Genomic DNA, 22,822 nt, shown 5'->3' with positions numbered 1-22,822 from the left:
TGTGAGTCGTTCTGGGAAATTAGTGAACCTGACAAGGGGGGCGTGGGAACGACTTATTTATAGCCAGTTGGTCAGATGCCCAGGTGGCTCAGACTTGCGCTTGGCGTCTGAAGGGAGGGCAGTCTCGTGGGCCTTGAGCCCTTAATCGGTGAGGTCTGATGCTAACTTCAGGTAGTTAGTGTCAGAATTGAGATGAATCGTGGGGCACCCAGTTTGTGTCCAGAAAGTTTGAGAATTGGTAGTTGGTGTGGAAAAAACTCCACACCTTTGGTGTCAGAAGTACTGTAGATAAAAACAGTTCAAGTTGGCATTAAACTCAGATGGCCTGAGAGGTCGGGCCCCTGCCCTCTACGGCTTCATCCCTCCGGTCATGGCACCAGGCACATAGTGGAGGCTCAGTCAAAGTTTGTGAATTGCATGGAATTTTTGTAATCTTCCCCTGTGTAACAAAGGGACATTGTGGGGCAGCAGAGAAGCTGAGCCTGGAAGTTGGCTGGACCTGGGTTCAAATTCTAGCTCTGACCATTCTAGCACGACCGTGACATGACCCTTACCTGTAAGATGGAGATACTACCCCCTGCCTGAGAAGTGTACTTTGAGAGCTAAGAACAATTCTGTGATCTGAGTGTCTAGTCCCAAGTGGGTGTGCTGGGTGTAGAGTCTCTAGCAGCAATCATCACGGGTAGGAGTCCAGAGGCATGGAGCACAGTAAATAGCACCAACCCTGCTCTGGAGGGCGAGCTGGGGTCCACGCCTTCCCAGGGTGTCTGGATTGTTCCTGTAGAAGGGTGCTTGGCTGTCAGAAGCACAGAGCCATCCCACCCTCTCAGAAGCACCACACGGGGGAAAGCAGTCTTGCAGAGACCTGTTTCTGATGGTTTACTGATTTTTTTTTTCTGTTGCTTCTGGATGGCCTGTAGATATATTTTATTTGGTCTGCACCATGATATTGAAGCATGTGAATAGCTGCCATCTGATTTGGGGACTGAGAGATCTCACCTAAGAATCTGGATTTGCAGCTTCCCCTAGAAAGCAGAGGAGCTGGCCCTGCATGCCGCCACCCCCACCCCCATCACAGCGGTCTGCGAGAGCATCCCGCTTCACCAGGGGTGCTGTCTCTCTCTGAGTCTTGCACATGTGTCAGGCCTTCACCCTGGGCGCTGGGCGCCCCTGGCCACTGCAGCATGGGCGTGCTGGGCGGTGTTGGCATCTGTCCACCTGCTCTCGGGAAGGATGCAGCTGCCTCGCCACCTTGCCTTCCTTGGCTTTGAAGCCTCCTTTTTCCTCCCAGCCGTGTCCCACCTGAAGGGGCCTCCCTGGACGCTGGCTGGTCAGGCAGAACAGAGGAGGAGGGGCTCTGGAGTCAGCTCCTGTCCTGGCACTGCTGCTCCTCAGCTGTGTGATCCTGGCCACGGTACTTTACTTCTTTGAGCCTTACCTACTAAGTGTTGTTGGGGTTAGAAATAACGTTCATATCTGTCTCCAGTCAGGTCCTGGCATCCGACACACACTGGCTGATGTTAACATTTTGTTTCCAAGATGCGTCTCTCCGCCCATCCAGCCTGTGGCATCAGCAGTTAAGCATTTGTACTGATCGTAGAGGCTACAATTAAGACAGTTAGAGATGGTCTCGTTGTTAATGCTGCTTTTAAAACCTTCTCTAAACCAGACCCTCTATGACCATCCTGCTTTCAGTAGACCATGAAATGATCCAGGGCACCGTGAAGGAACTTGCTTGTCGATAATAATGAGGAGATGGCTGTGCGGTGCCATCTGTCTGCCCAGTGATGGCTGTGCTGGTCAGGGGCCAGCATGAGCAAAACGACTGCATAGAAGAGTGTGGAGGCGAGGAGGGTGGGGCCCCAGGGAGCCCCCAGGGAATACCGGGCCAGGAAATACACGCGACCACTCAGAATTTCTGACAGGGCTTTTACAGCTCAGTGTCAGCCTCTGGAATTGTTAGACTTGGAGCTTTTCAGGGCAGAACACATCTGAACCCAAGATCTCCCTAGGGCCTTTGGGTCCGATGGAGGGAGGTCCTGGGCGTAAACAGGTGCAGATAGGAAAATACCACATCTCTCCTTTCAGGTTTTCCTCTTTGGACTTCAGGTACAGAAAAGTCAGTTCATGCCATTGCTTGGTTCCCGGTACCCTGATCTCACTCTCCACTCTGAAGTCTCAGACCTGGTGTTCCTCATGTCTTACGCCGTCAGCCTGATGCAGGTAGCTGCTCCAGTGTGTTTGGTTCATAGCTGTAGATTTGTATGTTTCCTTCTAGAATATGTTGCACTGTTGTGCGTGTTTTTACTTCACTTACGCAGCGTGGTGCTACAGTCTTCGTTCGTTCACTTTTCCACTCGGCATCCTGTTCAAGCTCTGTTCGTGGGGCACCTGGGCCTGTACTTTGCTTCTGTAACAGTTCACAATATTTTTGGGTGCTCATCCACCACGTTTCACTTACCCTTTCCCCTGGAGATGCCACCAAGCAGCTCCTGACTCCTCCCCACTCCAGAACAGCACAGCAGTCAGTCTCCTTGTCCGTGACCCTCACGGTCCAGGATGAGAATTTCTCTGGGATAGAAACTCACGGTGGGAATTGCTGGGCTATGTAGTGTACTATATTGAATTTGACCAGATACTGACAGATTGCTGAAAACTATGGTAGTTTTAAAGGCAGCAGGACCTGAATTGTGCCTGCTTCTAAAAAGGAAATCACTCTGTACTGAGTGTCTGCTGTGTGTTGAGAACAACTCCAGTTTTTGTTTTCCACACATTATCTCATGTGATTACACAGCGATCCTCTGGGACAGGCATCCTTTTTTTTTTTTACTTGTACAGAGAGCTTTTCATTTATTTAATTTTTTAATTTTATAAACTTTTTTTATTGAGTTATAGTCAGTTTACAATGCTGTGTCAAATTCCAGTGTAGAGCACAATTTTCCAGTTATACATGAGCATACTTATCTTCATTGTTGCATTCTTTTTGCTGTGAGCTACCACAAGATCTTGTATATATTTCCCTGTGCTATACAGTATAATCTTGTTTATCTATTCTGCATTTTGAAATCCCAGTCGGGACAGACATTCTTGACATCTGTGTTGCACAGGTAGAGAAACTAAGGTCCAGAGAAGTGGGGTAACTTGCACAGGGTCACCCAGCTAAGTAGCAGCTGGAGCTGAATCAGAGTGACTCTTGCGGACACATCATGCTGCTTTCCTGAAGAATCCCAGGTCCTAGGCCAGGCTTCTATAAATCTATAGAGAGCACTCTAAGTTAAAGAGCATTTGATTAGATCAGACATCTGACATCGCTGGTTTTGTGTGGCCTGCATTGTTTTGTTTTGATTCACCTGGTCCTTAAATTTTATTTTATTTCTTTTCACAATTTTCAACATTTAAAAATCTGGGATATCACATAAAATTCTAGGTGATCTGGCAACAGTGCGCCCACTTTCCCAGGAGGCAACAATTGCTGGGATTAAAGCAGTGGCTGCCCCTTTCCAGCTGACCCTGGACCCCCTGGTGGCCCCACCTGACATTGGAGCTTGCAGCTCTGGGAAGAGGCATCTTTGCACATGGGGAGTGTTTTTTCTCCCCTCTGAGTTCTTCCCAGTAAATACACAAACCGGCCTTTCCCCTGTGCCCTGCCCAGCTGTCCAGCCTGCAGTTTCCCTTGGCTGCAGAGACAATGACAGAAAAATAGGCTTTAGCTGTGCCAGAGCGTGCGGCTCTCCTGCCAGGAGATCATTTGTTGTGTCCTGTCAAGCGCCCAGGCACCACGGACAGTGGAAGAGATGTGTCAGACTGGCTCCCACCTGCAGGGGACAGGCCGCCGTGCCCAGCCCACCTTGAGGAAAAGAGGCCGCTCTGAAGCCTCTGTACATAACCCTCCCTCAGCGTTCTGTTGCTACAAAGACAAGACTTCATCCAGCCACAAATACTTATCGCTGTGCCAAGAGGAACATTTTTAGAGCTATGGTATTTGGTTCACCCCATGTGAACTGCGGGACTACTTTGTTTTTTTATTTCTGTTTTTAGCAAAACTGTAGGACTCCTGCCGTTGTGAACACCTTGACCCCAAGAACCCGGGTAGCACTGTGGTTATGAGCTGAACCCAGACAGACGTGGCTCTAAATCCCGACTCTGTTCTGCCCTAGCTGGGTCGCCTTAGGGAAGGAACATCATCTCTTGGAGCCTCAGTTCCTTCATCTGCCAAATGAGAGGGTTCGTATCCACTACATAAAGCTGGTGCCAGGGTGCACTGAGATCATTCAGGCAAGCACTTCCCATGGTACTCGGCACATAGTAAGCTCGCAGCAAAGGTTTTATTATTATTATTATTATTATTGTTATTAATTATCATCATCATCATCATCATCATCATCATCATCATCACCACTGTCATTAAGAGAAGCATGTGGGGGGGGGTCAAGGTACCTTGAGCCCAGGGTTGGGGGTGGTTTCCGTTCCTTCTGAGGTAAAGACTTGCTTTCTTTCCTGTGTTTACAGTTCAGGTGCTGGGGGGATGGGTATGCCTTCATGGCAGGCGGAGACCAGGGTTTATCTTCAGTTTTGACAGTTAGTGTAATTCACTGACACCACATACGTGCTGTTTTACAGTCTCCAAGTTCGGTCTTGTCTTGTATTCCCTCCCTGAGCTGCGCAGCCCTGAGGGTCTGATCTGTGCCCCACCCCCCACCGTTTTAGGGTAAGGTATTGTGAGCGATGGGGCTTGTCCACAGCCTCACGCAGGGCGGTTTGAGCAAGAGGAGGAGAGGCTCTTGGATCAAAGGGGAGAGCAAGCCTGAATTTGGTGCGGGCATTGAGCCCCCCCTGGCCTTTTTTGTGAGGGGAATGTGGAGCTGACTTTTGGGTCTGTGATGTCCCGGGAGTAAATAGATAAATTCCCCTTTTTCTTCCCATCACAGGCAGCGTCTCACTCAGAGGCAGTCAGAACCTCAGGGCTGCCAACAGTCAGAGATCTTCACGTGTGTCGTGTGGAAAGCTCTGTTTCAGATGCAACAGGGAGGCAGTTGGGTTTCCAGCAGCCCCTTGCCCTCCCCATGGGGGGCGTTAGCATGTGCCGTTGACAGAGTCAGAGGACCGGCTGCACATCCCCACCCGGTAATTCTCCAGGTCCGTCGGCTTGGGCAAGCCTCTTCCTTTTCCTGCCCTCTGATTCCTCATCTGTGAGATGGGAAGACAAGAGAACCTGCCTGGGAAAGTCATTCAGAGGAAGAAACCATGTAATAGGAGCGAGGGCCGTAGCAGGCGCTCAGAGGCAAGCGGCTGCTCGCGCTGCTGTTACCACTGTTGTTACTGCTGGTATTACTCCTGCTGTCTGTTTTTATGCATCTATTGTGAGGATGTTTTTAGTGTCTCGGGAGTTTCTGTTACCCGTTAGAAAGGCAGGGTTTGTGGCTTTCTTTGCCTTTCCCACACCCAGTGTTCTACACAAAATAGGAGGTGGCAATTTAGGGCAGTTTAGCAGTTTAGTGCAAAAACAGGAGGAGGGTTTGGATCTGGCCCACCCCCTTTTTATAAGGCATTGGAAAGGATGAGTAACCGTGTCCATCCTCTGCCATCACCTCCCTCCACCCCTCCCTGGGCAACGGGGAAGGGATTCCCAGCATGCTCTGCAGTTTAGGGGGTTACACGCGCTCCCAGCTGTCGGTGCGCCTTCCGACTGTAAAAAGCCACTACCTTTAAGAAATGTTGATCCTCTTTTTCCTTCAAGTAAATATTATTGAAAATACTGCCAGGTGAGTAGGAGCAAGGGCTCTGGTGTTAGAACGCCCAGGCTCAAGTCGCAGCACCATCGCTTTCTCCTGGTTGGCTTTGGGCACGGATGGCACATAATAGCCCTGAGTCTCAGTTTCCCCAGCTGTGAAACGGGAGTAAAAATTCCAGCCTCACAGGAGGCACAGGCACAGGAGGAAATAGATAAATTCACGTAAAGCACGTAGAGTGGTCCATGTTGCACACAGGCATCAAATTGTCAGCTCCTTCCTCTTCCCTCCCTGAGTCTTGAGCGCCTGACCCCCAGTGTGTGCACCCGGTCTCGCTTCCACACCCTCTGACCTGACTTCGCGCTTTACCACTGGACTCTATCCGAAGCCTGCTGCTTCAGTCCACACCCCCCGCCACTGAGAGGATTTCACCCCTGCACCCTGGGCCGGGGCTCCCCTTGCCCTCCACCCGGCCCCCCTCACTTCCCTCAGGCCCTCCATCTGGATGATTTTCCTCCGTCACCACTGGCTGAAATCCTCCCCAGAAGGCCGGAAGTGCCTTCTGATCCCCAGCAGCCCAGCTCTGAGGGAGAGCCACCCTCCACTCTGAAAGCTCTTCCCCGGTTCTGCCACAGTTTTGTCACACCCCCCCCCCCCGTAGTGACACCAGGACTTGTCATCTGATCTCGGGGGCCTCCAGCGCAGGGTCAGGCACGTCAGCCTCCTAGAAATGTGCTGGGAGAGGGGAGGAGTTGTAGTCGCCACCTCTGTGGGGGCGGCCCCCCTTCTCATCACAGGCCCTGGCGCAAGGCGGGCGGCGGGGCAGGCGTGGACGGGCGGGTGCAACTCCCTCCGCACTGGTGCCTGGTGGACACTTGAATGTATGAATGAGTGAGAGGCCATTCGTGCCTTTGGGGCAGAACTGGGCGTATTTCATCCCAACTAACTGGGCTGGCGGAGGAGGTGTCAAGTAAATGCTTAGATGGATAGCTATGTAATACCTCAGGGACTCAGTAAATGTTCTGAGAGGGAGACGCTGCCCCCCCCCCCCCCCCCCCCCCCCCCCCCGCGGCTGGGCCTGTTTCCTGTCTTCCTCTGTCCTTCCCAGCCCGTTACCAAGCTGCTTGCTTGGTGAACAGTGGCAGCACCGGGTCGCCGGGTGAAAGTAATTCAGTTAACAGGGCTTTGCTTCCCTGTCCCTGCAGGAGAGGCAGTGACTCTGGCCTCTAAATTAATGGGTGTCTGTCAAGGCCGTTGGCCTGAAATTCTCACCGAGGGTGCCTTTGAGACACCTCGGCCTTCCCCCCTCCTCCCCAGAAGTGCTCCACGTAAAGCCTTCTTCCATCCTCTCTTATCCACACCTGTGTCTTCCAGCTGGTGATCACCTGGGAAGACGCTTGTTAAACAATAGTTGTGTGAACCAGCCAGGTGCTCCCCCATCTGTTTGGCCCAGATGTGAACGTCAGGACCTCCATGCTGACCCCTAGAAACCCAGTCTCGGTGTAAAGATTGGGAGGAGAATTTCCTTTTTGAAGTTTGCAATTTTAGTATTTTCCTGAGTTAAGCAAGTGAAGATTCTCTGCAGTTTTGCTAAAAACACCCTATCAGATGCTTATCACAGGGGCTCAGTGATGTCTGGGAAGCGGTCATGAGCGAGGGTCCATCACGCCTGGCTAGTCCTTGCTGTCAGAGGTCTCTGCCTAGAGGGTTTGAAGTGCTGATTTCCCTCCTGAGTTTCCCATTAGCAAGGGCATGATGGTCCCCCCAGAAACAGCCCTCAGGCATCGGCACTGGGAGCCCAGGCGTTACCCTTGTCCCATCGCCCAGTTCACAGGTCACCGTCTTTGCCGTGGCTGAGCTGGTCCCCACGCCCCAGGAGGATGGGAGTGGGCCCACGGTTCAGAGTATTAGCATCCACACCTCCCAGCCGACCTGTACTGGTGAGAGGAAAGGCAGATTTTCAGTACTCCAAGGGCAGAACAGAGTGATGGGACAAAAGAGAGCTTTTAAAAACCGAAACCTCCTCTTTCCAGTCTCATGGAAGGAATAGCTGATTGTCACTCTCTTGCTTAAAATACCGGTTGCCCCAAAAGTAGAGTTCAGATTCTCTGAAGTGACTTCCCAGCTTTGCCCCTGGCCACACTGCCCACCCCGCGAGCTTCCCCTCTCTCAGTGCCCCTCTCATCCTGACTCCGTGCTTCCCTCCGGCTGTGGTCTATGGCGTCTCCCTCCAGGCTGTTCTCTGACCAGAACCCCCTTCTCTCCCTCTGTCTGAGAGCAGAGTGGACACAGGCACTTGTTCGGAGGCAGCCTTCCGGGGGCTAATCCCTGCCCCCAGCCCTCAGTAGTTCAGTGCTGGGCCCTGATGCTCCCCACTCTGACTCTCAGCTTCCTCTCCGTGAAGTGGGAATACTCAGCGCCAGCTGTCTCAGTGGCCTAAATAATTGAATAAAATAGGTAACAAATTATTTATTATTATCATTAATTACTGAGTAATTGTTTATCATTTATTATTATTTACGTGTTTATTATATAAATAAATATTGAATAATTATTAAATAATACATAATTAAATCATTTTAAATTATTAATTAGTTAATAATAATTAATAAATAAAATAATGCCTAAGTGTGCTGAGCCCAGCGCCCAGCAGAGAGAATGTTCAGTGAACATTAATATTAAGGACTCCTCCTCCTGCTGCTACTGCAGTTGTGATCATTATCATCTCGCACGATCCTCTGGGAAGGCCCTCGTGCCCCCGCAGCAGGCCTTGGGCATACGTTCATCAGGGGTATCCGTGGCTTTATGGCGCTGTTTTGTAATGATTCATTTGTCTTTCCCTTTGACTGTAAGCTCGGTGAAGGCAGGACCCAAGTCTTACTTACTCCTTTGCTCACGGGGCCGGGCTCACAGGAGGCCCCCGAGGAGTATCTGCTGCATGAATGAGTGAACTAACGTGTGACTGGGTCATCAAATGAACGACTGGATGATTGCAGCCCATCAGCACGTCCCTCCTGGGTTGCTGGCTGTGACACAGAACTCCAGAGTCATGCGCTTCATGCCGGGCTCCCTGGGAGTCTAGTCGCCGTTCTGGAATCCTCTAGCCAGTGAGGCACTCTCGGAGCCACTGACCCCGAAGCAGCCTCTCTCCACAGGGCCTGAGCTCCCTGCTGCTCCTGACGGATGGGACCTTCAATATTCTTAGATGAAAATAGGAAGGGACTCTGGGAACGTGGGGTTGTGGGGAAGGTTCCCTTGGAGGGGTGGGATGTGATGGAGGAGGCTGTGTTGTCAGGAACCAACCAGCAAAGAAAATGTCGGAAAGTGCAGGGGACGGGGGTCCGAGCGTTTGTTTCAGGAACTTAGTTCATCGCCTTGTTCCCAGCGTGCCATCGTCTTTAAAATAGCTATTCTTAATTTGATGGTGTCTTTATCTTCTTGAAGCTCAAAATAAAATTAACCTTTTCTAGAGGGAGGAAAAAAATAGTCCCATTAAAATAGTCCTGAGTGTTCTTTTTGAAAGAGAGGACTCAATCCCGGGGCCGTTATTAGCCCTCAGCTGTAATTGACAATAGTATTAGGGTAGGAATGTCGCAGCACAAGGTGACAGCAGGGCCACCGGCAGCAAAGGCTCATTAAGCGGCCACCAGAGGAGGCTGGCAGATTCCACGAGCCGGGCTTCCGTCCAGCCCCCTCACTCCTGTTCTGCGTTTTGGCCGCAGCCCTAGGAGCGCACCCGGAAAGCTCACTAGTGCTCCGTGGTCCTTTGTACACTAGCCCCTACCCAGTGGGGCAGGCCCTCTGGGGACACTGGTCTCCTCCTGGAGGCCTTGTGTGACAGACGGGGTCTCTGAAGGACCAGCTCCCTGTCTTTGCTCACTCGTTACCTCCTCTGCCGGGAGGGAGTTTGGAACCAGGGAGCTGGTGAGCAGCTGCTTCTCCCCACCCTGCTCCCCCTTCAGGGGGCTTGTCATCTCTCCTCTGGACTTGTTCTCCCTGGCGGCCACCCTGCCCCCCACCCCGTGAAATCCATCTCCCACATTTTTATGTTCTTACAGCAAATGTTTATGGGGCCCCTGCGATCTCCAGGCACTGTGTTGGGCTGTGACCATACTGGGCTGAACAAGACAGAGGAGGTCTCTCCTCCCTGGGACTATCGCGCAGAGGGAGGTGGAGAAGCGAGAGGCACAGGATGAACCAGTGAGGCCATTCCAGGCAGCGGAGCTGTTCCCAGGCAGCAGTAAAAAGCTCTAAAGAGACAAAAACAGGGATGGGTCCAGGAGTGCCCAGGCAGCCTTAGTGAGTTTGTCCAGGAGGCCTCTTGGAGGTGGGGGCACAGGAGCAGGGACCTGAATGGCGAGACGTCCCAGGCCAAGGGAGCAGCCTGGGAAAGGCCTGAAGACATCGGGAGGAGATGCTGTGCAGGACCAGGACGTGTTGATGATGGTGTGGGGATGGGTGGGAGTCGGGGGCGGGTGACGTGAAGTGAGGTCGGCAGGGCACGCTGGGGCCACATCTCGAAGGTTCCTGCAAGCCTTGCTAAGGGTTTGGATGTGCATGTTGGGAGAGTTCATGGGGAGCCTTTGAAGAATGCCAAGCAGGAGAGTGTCGTGAAAAGAACTCTGCCTACAGCCCAGCACCCCCAGAGCAGTCTTTCTAAACGCCCGTGAGATCACACCCCTCCTGCGTCCCAGCTCCATCGGCTTTCATGGTCCACAAGGCTGTGTGTGCTCGTTCTCCTGCTGCTGCTCTGGTTTCTTCTCTCTGGAACCGCTAAGCCCGGCCGCGCGGGCCTGCCTTCTGCCGCTGCCACCAGCCACCCTCCGCCGGCGGCCTTTCTGCTTGCTCTTCCCTCCACCCGGCCTGCCTTTCCCCCGCTGAGGGCACCCACCTAGACCCTCCTCCCGCCACAGGCGTCTTTCCTCCCAGAGACGCTGAAGCAGCACCCTCAGGAGTCGCTTCCCTCAAGTGAAGCCCTCTCTCCGTTCCTCATGCAAACTTCCCGCGTGCTTCCCTGATGGCCTGCGGGCGGCAGCCTCCCAGTGCTTGCCCTGGCCTGGGCACCCACTGTCCAGCTGCCTGTCCCCACCTCATACACACAGAAACTCCCCAAGGTAAAGCATCCTGGCCCAACATCCAGAATCATCAGCATCTGACACAGAGCCTGGCAGGCGATGTTGGCTACCAGGTGCTTAGCCTCAAATGATGGGGGCACCTCATCCCCATGTACAGGTGAGAAACCCCAGCTCTGAGTGGTTGAGCCACTGACAGTAGAGCTGGCTAATGGCAGTGCAGGTCACCTGTAACATGGTCATCTTGCAGGGTGGGCTCTTGGACGGTTTCGTAGGGCCTCTGGCAGTCCTGTTTTCTGAACCAGTGGTACAAATTCGGGTTCGCACATGGGCCAGATAGGGGATGAGACCAAGGGGAGTGGGCTGGGTGGGATGGTGGCCCTGTGCTTCCTGCTAATATAGGCCACTTCTTGAGGGAGGCCAGGAATCTGGATTCGATGCAGATACACCTCAGTTTTAATGTCTTTAGGCTGTACAAGCCGTTAGCAGCTTGAGGTGAAAAAGGCAGAATCATCTTCCCCAAAAGCTCAGAACCCAGCTGATCCCTAAGTGGGAATCTGTTCTGAACCAGGGTGCCTTCCCCTCCTGGGGAGTTGCCAGCTTTGTTCTGGGGTGGACTACACCCCTTTCTTAAAAATTCCAGAAGCAGTAGTTACATTTGAAAACTCAGATGTTTGAATATGGATTGGGTATGAGGGAACACCAACAAATTACCATTAATTTTGTTAGAGGTGATCATAGTATTGTGGTTAAATTGGAAAATGTTCTTAGTACTTCAGAAATATACCCTGAAGTGTTGAGGGGTGAAATGTCATGATGATCAGAATTTACTTTAAGACATTTGAGCAAAAAGGTAAAAATGATGAAATAGGGAAACAGGTTAAGACTTTATTGAATAAAGGGTTACGGGGGTTCATTATACTATTCGCTCTGCTTTTTGCCATGTTTTGAAACTTTCCATAGTGAAAAATGAAAGGACAGTCACGGGGAAGAATGTAGTCTTCTGTGAGTTGTTCTGAGGTCTTCCCTGCCCCGCTGCGTCCTGCCAGGTCATGTGCGCCACTCAGGGAGGGGGTGTCCACACCTCCAGGATGAGGCTGAGACCCGAGGCAAGAGCGTCCAGGCGGAGAGGCTGGAGGTCAGGCCCCACAGTGACCGCCTTCCTTCTCTGCACACTGTGAATGGCTCCTGCTGCAGCCCACCCGCAGGTGCAAGTCCTGTGAACTGCATCCTGGTTTGGGGAGGCCTGTGGTTGAGAAGGCCTGTAGGTTTTTCTTCTGTAAATTGGAGAGCAGCTCTGACTGCTCTCCGGTTGATGACCTGGGACCCTGCCCAGCTGCCTCCAGCTTCTGAGCCCTCGGGCAAGTCCCTTGCCTTCCCGAGCCTCAAATGCGCTGTAAGGACGCGGTGCTGGGAAAGCGCTGAGCGCAGGGCGTGAAGACAGACTCCACAGGTACCGCTGCTTGTTCTGAGCCGCTCGGCTGTCAGATTCAGATTGCTGCCGTGATGGGTTTTTTCGGGAGTTGGCAGGGGTTTCCAGGGACCGGCTGTCTCGAGGAATCTAGTGCATACGGGGGAAGGATTTGGGAGTCCTCAGGGTGGTGGTAACCTTCCTGCCAGCTCGCTGTTGGCCCTGAGCTGGGTGAGAAGAGGCTCAGGTGAAGGTGGGCAGATTCGACCCCTGCGCAGGGTCCTCTGACCTTCACTTTGGGGGTCCTCTCCTTCCTAGGACCCTGTGGCCCAGCCCAGCCCCACAAGCAGCACGAGGAGCCTCCCCTAGTCTCTCCTTATCGCTTTTGTGTTTCAAGCGTCCTCCTTCCAAAAAAGGAGAAATCCCCACGAGTTCTCCCAGGGCTGATTATCCACTTTCCTGCCTTCCCTCAGCAGAGCCTCTCAGGCTGCCCTTGAGGGTTTCTCATGCAGATTAAAAACTAGGCCTGATGAGCTCCATTCGGCCCTCACCTGACACATTAACCGCCTTCCCAAGGAGGAGCATCTAATTTCCAAATGATGGGTTGGAACTTGGAGACCATGCAGCGGACTCTGGCATCAGACCAGTGAGCGGAGCCCGGGTGGCTGAGCTCGGGGACCAGGACCCGCAGCTCCCCTGGCCCGATGCCTTTGCTCTTCCTGCCAGGCTGCAGGAGATGTCAGCCCCGGCATGAGACAGCGCTGGTGGTCAAGCTGGAGTGGCTGGCGGCAATGTTCAAGTGCCGTCACCCTCTGGAGGAAGGTCCAGCTGAGGCAGTGCATCAGGGGGTGGCTTCCGGCAAGAAGACCTTGCTGCGACCTTGAAGCAGCAGATGCTCCGTGTTCCTTCCTCCCCCTGGCACTCGGAGGAGAGTGTCCAGGTGAAATACAGGACATCCAGTAAAATTTGAATTTCAGATAAACAATGAATAATTTCTTAGTGTAAATGTGTCCCAAATATTTCATGGAAAGGTTTTATTGTATAGGACATACTTGAATCCTGAAAAATTAGTTATGAATTATTGAACATGGAGTTATGAATACTGAAAAATTCATTGTTTATCTGAAATTCACATTTCACTGGGCAACTTGTCTTTTTGCTAAATCTGGCAACGCTTAAGAGAGAATCCGTCTGCTCTGCTCAGGTCCTTGGCAGGGCTTTGTGGTAACTAGGTGTGTTCTCAGGTGTCTCTGAGCACGTGGGCTCATCCAGCAGACTGTTCCAGAGCCCCAGACTGGTGGGGGGGGAGGGGGGGTGAGTCCCCGTCTATTTGTGGGCCAGCAGCCCAGCCCTGCTCTGGGCCACAATTTCTCTATTTGTCACATGAGTCTCCTCAGAGTACAAGGCTTCTTGCGTCCCTGTGAGGGTGAATAACCCTGTTCTCCTGCCACCCCCCCCCCCGCTGTCCTCTTCTCCCTGGCCTCCCCCCACCCCAACCAGCCCTCAGTCTGGAAGGAGCATCACTTCCTGCCCCCATGCTGGTGGCAGTTTCCTTGTTGTAAGCCAGGGTCCCCAGTGCAGATGCATGAGCAGGGTGGGTTCTGGAATCTGTGGGGCCCCTCGTGCCAGAATGATTGAGAATTTCAGCACAGGGACAGCAGATTGTCACATAGGTCTGAGTTCTGACCCCGAGTGACTGCTCAGGGCGCACGCCTGGGGGTTGGCCTTGCTAACGAGGGCCAAGCAGTCACCAGGTTGGATGGGTAGGGGCGTGAGCAAGGCGGGGCCTGAGTGCGGAGGGGTGGGGGTGGCGCAGACCTGGGCCCTGGGCCTGCCTCAGGGCCTCACTGGCAGCCCCCCGCCCAGAGCGGAGCTGGGGATGGGGCCTTGCCGCTACATCTCCTGGTTTTTCCAGAGAAGGTGGAATTTTTTTTTAATGAAATCTTTCTTAAATAGTGACAGCTGATTTATATTTCGGAACAGTCCCATGAAGGCATTCTCTGGCGGGTGGCATCGAGTGTGATTAGTATTTATACACTGACCTGTGTGGATTTACTGGTGTCTCCCCACTGGTCCGTGAACTCCACCAGGGCTGCGGTAGTGGCCATCTGTGCCCATGATTCTGTCTGGGTCCCAGCACCACCCTCAGCACATTGCAGTGCTGAGGCCTCGTTCATTCCTGGAAACACTCTGTGGGGAGTTTCATGGACCTGCTTTCCCCACCAACAACAGTCACATCGCATGCGTCTTCCCTGTTATTTAACGCGATTATGCGTGTTAAGCCTTTGCATGCAGCACTCGCTCTGGGTGGCCGTGACTGATGGTTGCGTGTTCTGCGGGTCATCAGTCTTTGGATGAGTGAGGAAAACATCCCTGAGCACACCTGTCTGTCCTTTTTCCCAGGACGCCAAGTTCGTGGAGGAACGCAGGAAGCAGCTCCAGAACTACCTGCGCAGCGTCATGAACAAAGTCATCCAGGTGGTCCCCGAGTTTGCCGCCAGCCCCCGGAAGGAGACCCTGGTCCAGCTGGTGCCCTTCTTCATGTGAGTACCGTTCCCATTCACGTGCTCCGCCGGCACGTCCTTCCTTGAGTCTTCTGAGGTTGGACTGAGCGTGTGTCTGCGTCCTGGACACCCCGAGTCCCAGCGGGGCCCGTGAGCCTGCGGGCGCTGGTGTGGAGACTCAGGCCCGGACGCTGGGAGTTTGAAGGGCTTACGAGAGAGCAAGTCCGCACGTGAGCATTGTTGATCGGAGGTTCTCAAGAAACGCGGGGCTCTGTGGTTTTATACCTTTGTACATTTTGATCAAAGGGAAGGTTCATTTTCTCTGTAGCTCACAGGTGTTCCAGAGCTCAGATGGTCTCTGTCAGGCTTTTTTTAAGCACGTGGGGATGAACCCAAGGAAACATCTCACAGACTGAAGTTATTTTCGTATTCATTTGACTTAGGTATGAACCAACTTAAAACTACGTATAAATTCCTTGTTCTTATGTGTCTTATAAAAGTAAAAAAAAAAAATTACTGGTGTCACTACTTTATCACTGATTAGATACCCCTCTGTTCTAATAAGTCTCTTATTACATCGAGGCATTTACATCCTTGGATTCAGGGAACCCAAATGATGTTTTTAGAGTCTTAGCTGCTAGAGAATGTGATTAACACTCAACCCTTGAGCAACACGGGGCTTAGAGGTGCCCACCCCTTGCGCAGTCAAAAATCTTTATACAACTTTTGACTCCCCCAAACTTAACTACTAATGGCCTACTGTTGACCTTACCAGTCGCATAAACAGTCGATTAACACATATTTTGTATGTTTCTGGTATATCTACAACTATTTTATGCATTCATGCCATAGCTAGCTTTCTTAATTTTTTTTGAATATTTCTAGGCTATGCAGTTTATCTGTGAATTTTTTCAAATTGTTGCAGATCTCCAAAAAATTTTCCAATATACTTATTGAAAAATATCCCCGTGTCAGTGGACCCACACAATTCAAATCCATGTTGTTCAAGGGTCAACTGTATACTATTTCTAAAATGTTACCATCATAACGGAAATAAAAGATATGAAAATCCATATAGCAAAGCTGTGGATCTCTGAGAGTGGGGCTGGGACTCGTCATTTGAGAAACACGGGTTTGCTGGACAGAACAGGTTTCCTTTCGCCATAGGTCTTTAAAATGGTATGCGGAGGAGGGTTGGGCGATCTGTTTCATTCTAACAGTGGTGCTGTGACTCAGAAACGGGCTTATTTCCACTTCTGTCTTGTGGGGAGAGCCTTTGGCATCAAACTTTCCAGCATTTCCAAGTCGAACTTCCAGTGGACAGACATCGGCAGGACTGCCCCTCTTACCTGCCTAGGGCTTTGAAATTGCAGCCAAGTCACTTGCTTGTGTCTTTCTCGTTGCTTCAGGACCTTTGTGAGAAGATACGGTTTTACCTGTGCTGCCCGTGATAAAGAGATGCCTTTCCCCCCAGATAGCATACACCATATGGAAAACTGTATTTTTCTTTTATTCAGTTATTTCTCCTACCAGGGCCTCCATCTCGCTATTTTGAAAGTGCCACAATAGTTCATGAGAGGAGGTCCCCTTCTTCTTTTGAAGGCAGCCCCTGGCCTGCGATGCTTGATGGAAATCAGCCTCTCACTGAGTCATGTGCATTTTGGCCCAATTTCCTGATAAAAAGTGAGTCAGAGGGGCGGTCCTAAGACCCCGATGTTAAGAACAGCTGCCCCGTGCAAGTCTGAGAAGACAACACTGCCTTGCACAGGCGAGCTGGTGTCCCCCTGCAGGGTGGGCGGTCCAGGCGTCCCTTGTGGAGCGTTTACCAAACGTCAGCCCACAGACTCGTGACAACTGTACAGTAATGCGATCATCCCAACGTGTTGTGCGGTCCCAGCTGCCTATTGATCAGAGCCGAGAGAGAAAGCTTTGTGCCTGCTTAGCACAGGGAACCTGGGGCTCAACTTCATGGGCTTTGAAAAGTACACAAAGCATGTCGACAGGAGAGTGTGACAAATGACACGATGTTGACACCAGACTTCTGACTAAATGTCGGTCTAGACCCCAGTTGAAATTCAACAGCCCTCCTCGCAGCCCCACAGTAAGCTGCCCTCTCCTCCTTGGTCTTTTTCTAGCAAGATGGGATCACAGGTTGGAGCTTGTAGATGGTTTCCTTCGTGGGTAGTGAAGGTGCGCGCGGTCCGGTGTGTCTGATCATTTCCTGTCTGCGCTGCGCCCAGAAAACAGCAGGTTTGGTGTCTCAGCTCAGATGCTCACCCTGAGAGATTTCTAGTTTAAAAAAAGCTCTCTCAACTAAAGAAATAAAACCCCAAATGCATGATTATTCTTAGAGTCTTGACAGCTGTCCTCTGGTCTCCCCAGTGCTGATTCAGGCCTTCCGGCCACTGAACACAAAGGGACTCGCTGACAAAGGGTGGCCCTGCCCCGCCTCCTCCCCTCGTTTGCTGAGCGCTTACTGTGGGCACCGGCTGTAGGTTTCACCTGCTCATCTCATCTGTTAACTTGGTGGGCACCATATCTCCATTTTATTACATGGAACCTTACAAAGTTGCCAATAAAAATTTCATAAGGTTCCACCTAATACTGATAAGGAAAGGTACCTGGTGACCCCAGGGTTACCTGCCAGCCCATGCGGAGCTTGGCCTGTCAGGGGCCATAGCCCATGGTTTGGGGGCATGGTGGCAAGCCCACAGCCTTTGGATGGAGCTTGACCCTCCTAGCTAGCTGTCTTATTTGACCATCTCAGGAAGGTCTGTCTTTCTTTTAATCTACTTTATATATGGTAGTAGGTATCTGCTAATCCCAAACTCCTAATTTACCCCCCACCTCTCCCCTTTTTTGACCGTAAGTTTGTTTTTGATGTATGTTCATCTGTTTTGTTTTTGTAAATAAGTTCTTTTGTATCATTTTTTAGATTCCACATACAAGTGATATCATATGATATTTGTCTTTCTCTGTCTGACTCACTTCACTTAATATGACAATCTCTAGGTCTATTCATGTTGCTACAAATGGCATTATTTCTTTCTTTTTCGTGGCCGAGTAGTATTCCATCCTATATAGATACCACATCTTCTTTATCCAGTTATTTGTCACTGGCATTTAGGTTGCTTCAGTGTCTTGGCTGTTGTGAATAGTGCTGCTGTGAACCTTGGGGTGCATGCATCTTTTTTTATTGAAGTGTAGTTGATTTACAATGTTTTGTTAGTTGGTCAGGTGTATAGCAAAGTGATTCAGTTGTACATGTATACTTTTTTAGATTCTTTTCCATCATAGGTTATTACAAGATGTTGAATATAGTTCCCTTGCTGCACAGTAGGGCCTTGTTGTTTATCTACTCTGTACATAGTAGTTAGTATCTGCCAATCCCAAACTCCCAATTTATCCCTCCCACCCCCATTCCCACCCCAGTAACCATAATTTTGTTTTGTATGTCTGTGAGTCTCTTTCTGTTTGTAAATAAGTTTGTTTGTGTCACTTTTTAAGATTCCACATATAAGTGATATCACACGATATTTGTCTTTTTGTATCTAATTTACTTCACTTAGTATGATGATCTCTAGGTCCATGTTATTTTTCTTACTTGAAATGTTGCCAATATTAAAAAATTAGAAGGTGTCAGATTTTTTAAAAGTCAGATATCAAGCTTCTCTTGAAAAATCAGAATTGGTCACAGCCTCTTGCGGACTGAATGTTTGTGCCCCCCAGATTTATATACTGAAGTCCGAGTCCCCAGTGTGATGATACTTGGAAGTGGGGCCTTTGAGAGGTGATGAGGGTTAGACGAAGTTGTAAGAGTGGGGCCCCCATCATGGGATTGATGCCCTTAGAAGAAGAGCCAGAGACACCAGAGAGCTCTCTTTCGGCCATGTGAGGGCACAGTGGAAAGGCACCATCTGTGAGCCAGGAAGACAGCCTTCACCCAGAACCGAATCTGCTGGCGCCTTGATCTTGGACTTCCAGCCTCCAGAACTGTGAGAAATAAATGTCTGCTGCTGAAGCCGCCCTGTCTGTGGTATTTTGTTATGGCAGCCGGGGCAGACAGATACTCACTCCGTTCCCACTCGACCACACTTGGCTACAAACAGTGCTGCCCAGTCCCTGCTGCGCCCCCAACTTTGCTGTCTCCTGGACACTGAGCTGAGCCTTCCCTGCCGTTTGCCGCTGGCGTTTGGCTGTCTTTCTCCCATACTCACTCATACTACCTGCCTGGAGCCAGGGGAGACTTGAATTTGCAGTCCTGGCTCTTACCTGCTGCTCAGCCAGCCTCTCTCCGTCTTGGCTTTGGATGTGCGGTACCCAAGGTGCATTGCTCACACTCTGCTCCGGTGTGTGTTCTGCCAGCTCATCCACTGCTGAACGTCAGTCAAGGTGGTTCCTTTCCGGGGTTGGGGTGGGAGAGGCAAGGCAGGCAGGGGATTAAACCTAGTGGGCGGAATTTTCTCATTTTTCTTCACAAATGTTCTTAAACTTTCTGGCTTGTACAGCCTGGGGTCCAGTATTCAGTGGCACCTGCTTTTACACACTCTGCTCTATTTTATTTTTTCTGTTTAATGTGTTAGTATTTCACTGTGTTCTGCAAGGGGCATCGTGACTTCCAAGTCCTCTGCCATCTGCACAAACCTGAGAGTTGAAGAATCAGCAGGTTGAATTTTTTTCTCCAAATCTCTCCGCCTCCCGTTGCCTTCCTTGCTGCTGCCGGCAGCAGTCGGAATTAGAAAGTAGGACAGTAGGAAGTGGGCCATTTCTTTTCCATTTTGGACTCTGTGTATCAGTCTGGCCCACGTGGGGACCGGAGCCTGCCCCCCAAGAATGGTGAGCAGACAAACAACGCCCCCTAATGCCCTCCTCCTTTGGGGGCCCCGTGTCACTGGCATCCATGGTGTTTCGGGGGGAAAGACGGACACTGAGAGGTGACACGTGGCAGACGTGAGCAGATACTGAGGGAAGTCTCAGGTGCTCCTTTGAAAGTGCGCTAATGAAGGGAGGCCAGGACTCCAAGCACTCACCCCGCGGAACTGGACCGCGCAGCGGTGAAGCCTGAAGTGATTTGTTGTGCTGTTGTTTAGCAGGTTATAGAAACGTTTTTCTGCAGAGTAATTCATCCCTGGGAAATGCATCGTGTTCTGCTGCCCTGTGAGGGGAGAGGAAGCGGTCCGGGGTGGGGGGAAGCCGGAGTGATGTAGTTCACAGCACAAATTCCCAACCGGATTCTCAGCAGAAAACATGGTCGATCTTTTTCCCACTCCCCACCTCCATCTGCTGCCACGTTTACTCTTAAAATCGTTAAATATAGTTTTATGCTGAAATAGGAGCTACCATGTCCTCCCAGCGGGGGTTTGGCTCGGGGTTGAAACGCTCCAACCTGTGCACCACCAGGGATCACCTGAACCCAGGCTGACCCTGCTTCACACACAAATGGAGTCACAGAGGTCCTTCCTGGGACCTAGGACTCACGTTGCTTCCGCAGACTGGCCCAAACCTTCCAGGCTCCGCAGGCATCAGCAGCGCCCGGAGGCCAGAAAGGAGTGCAGACCCTCTTCAAGAAGTCTCAGTCGTGTGGCCAGACTGGCAGACTGGTTAGGTGTGGGCCACGCCGCGAAACAAAATACAAGTGCAGATACCTTCTGATGGGATGCATGTGCCCCAGGCTGGCACCTTCCCCACTGCTCCCTCTTGCACTGCCCCCTGGGCCTGCCTCACTGAGGTCCGTCAGCGGCCTGGCCCTCGAAGGCAGGTCAGTTTGAGAACCCTGGTATCCACGTGGAAAGCATGGGGGTTTGGGAGTCAGCTCTGCCACGAAGGAGGAGGGAGATCTCTGGCAAGGATCCAGCCTCTCTGAGTCTCAGTTGCCTCACGTGTAAAGAGAAATACTGACATCGCTGATCTGCTGGGATGTTAGGTGAGGATTCTGTATGAGAGCTGGACACAGCGTGTCTCCGTGTGAGCTGCTGTTAGTAATGAGACTCATGAGAAAGGTGAGGAAAGAATCCCCATGAAACCCCCACAGACATCTCTCTGTCTCTCCATCCATCCATCCATCCATCCATCCATCCATCCATGTCTGCAGGTGAAAAGTTTGAGGCCTAGGAAATGTAAGTGATTTGCCTAAGGTCATTGTGAGAGAAAGTTGCAGGCCAGGGCAAGAGTCTACTGCACTGCCTGCCCTGAGACACAGGGACACTGAGGGTTCAGCACATAGTAGGTGCTCATGAAGCACTAATTTATAACATGAATTATTCCGAAAATCAGCCTTTCCCTCCCTCCTTCCCCCATGGGAACATCTCAGTCCTGATACAGTGACTCAGGGCCTACCCGCGGGGAAACTGGGTGCAACAGCTGGGCTCTGGCTTTTCTGGGAGCCCGAGAGCTCAGCCGGGCCCAGATGGCCGCACTGGCCGCTAGGGGCCAGGCCTCTCCCACAGGAGAACGCCCCACTCCTCAGAAGCTCGTTACCCGGAGGCCCATCTCTGGGGGGACCTGCCGCCCTGTCACCTGGAGAGATGACATGTAAAATGCCACTTAATCACTTCCATCTGCTGGCCAGGCTATTTCTGGGGCTGTGTTAAGGGATGCAGGGAAAGTGCAGTCCCCAGGGTACCGGCCCTCCACGTCCGCAGGGCTCCTGCCCACGGAGATCAGAATGAATCGCCCTTTCTGCAAATGATGAGGGCGACAGCTACGCCGCTCATACTCAGGTGGCCTCCCTGTCCCCTAGGCGTCCAGTAATCACAGTAATCAGGTTCCATTCCTGCCATTTCTTTCTGTTTGGTGCGGAGGGGGCAGAGATCAGCTCCATGAAGAGGAAGAAGAGGACGACGGTGCAGCTTTTACAAGTCCCAGAAAAAGTGGCAGAATGGAGCATCTCCAGGGCAGCACCTCTGCTGAGCAGATACACGGAAAGGCCCCCGTCTAAGGGGCTTGTGTCCAGCAAACATCTCTTTCATCCGGTCAGTGTTACCGAGCACCTGCTAAGGACTCAGCAAGCACTGGAGATATAACAGAGAACATAACAGAAAAAAAGAGGGAAAACCTCCACCTTTATGGAGTAGAGGAGATGGAAAATGGACAAATAAACGTATAATACACTGCCAAACAAGGAAGTCTTTGAAGAATATTAATGCAGAGTTAGAGGCTAGAAAGCCGCAGAGTCACATGGGTGGTGTTTTCACCAAATAGTAAGGAAGGGCTTCTCTGAAGGAAGACTTTGTGAATTTCTGGGGGAAAAGTGTCAGATAGAGGGAACAGTAGGTGCAGAGGCCCTGAGGCAGGAGTATGCTTGGTGTGTCAAATAGGGCCAGTGTGGCCAGAATAGAGAAAGCAGGAGAATGAGACTGGAGAGGTTGCCAAGGCCAGATCATACAGGGCCTTGGAGGCTGTAACGGTGACTTGGGGGTTTACTCCAAGTGGGTTGGGAAATCACGGAAGGACTGGAAGCAGGAGTGTGATATGACCTGGCTTACATTTTTAAACCCTCACTCAGGATGTCCTGCAGAGAATGGATTTGGAGAAGGCTGGGTCAGGAGGCTTTTGTAGAGTTGGTGGCTCGGCCAGAGTGATGAGAAGGGCAGCGTGAGGGGTGATCGGACCCCAGACAGATTTGAGGACTGGTTGTTGGGTGTGAAAGAAGAGACCTTTCATGACATACCTGGCGTCCTTGCCAGACCAGGCAGACTTGGAGATGTGCCAGATCATTCAACAGAGACAGCCTCCGTGTTCAAGTCACAAACGCCTGTGTAGCGCCTTCTCCACACAGGCCCCTCGGCTTGCAGGGAGGTGGCGGGGGTATCATTACACGGATGACCAGACGTGGCCCCAGCCCTCAGGGTCCACAGGTGTGTAGGACATGCTGTCATCACAAGGCAGCGTTTGTTTCCTTTGTTCCCGCCCTTATGCACTAGGAATTTGTAGAGCACCTAGGTATGTGTCATGTGTCTGCCTGGTTTGTGGCCCAGCTGTGTGGCCTTAGGCAGTGGGCTTCAGCTCTCCCAGGCCTCAGGGTCTTCATCTGGACAATGGAGATTGACATATCCCCTCACAGGGTGGCTGCGATGCTTCCACGAGTGCGTGTGCCGAGCTCTTAGA

General features: G+C 51.6%; 1 protein-coding gene across 4 annotated transcripts in view; it reads left to right on the top strand.

Moving 5' to 3' along the window:
• The window catches only part of SNX29 (sorting nexin 29), a 591,891-nt gene that overhangs the window by 529,039 nt on the left and 40,030 nt on the right, over positions 1-22,822 (top strand). For all 4 annotated transcript variants that reach the window (XM_064478172.1, XM_010980034.3, XM_031433266.2 and 1 more), the window contains one exon: positions 14,616-14,755. In XM_064478172.1, coding sequence (XP_064334242.1) covers positions 14,616-14,755 — 140 coding nt within the window. The remainder of the gene's footprint in view (positions 1-14,615; positions 14,756-22,822) is intronic.

This window comes from Camelus dromedarius, chromosome 24, assembly GCF_036321535.1.
Source record: "Camelus dromedarius isolate mCamDro1 chromosome 24, mCamDro1.pat, whole genome shotgun sequence".
NCBI classification, from domain to species: Eukaryota; Metazoa; Chordata; class Mammalia; order Artiodactyla; family Camelidae; genus Camelus; species Camelus dromedarius.
Note: the sequence above shows the minus strand (reverse complement) of the source record. Positions and strands in the feature narration are given on the sequence as shown.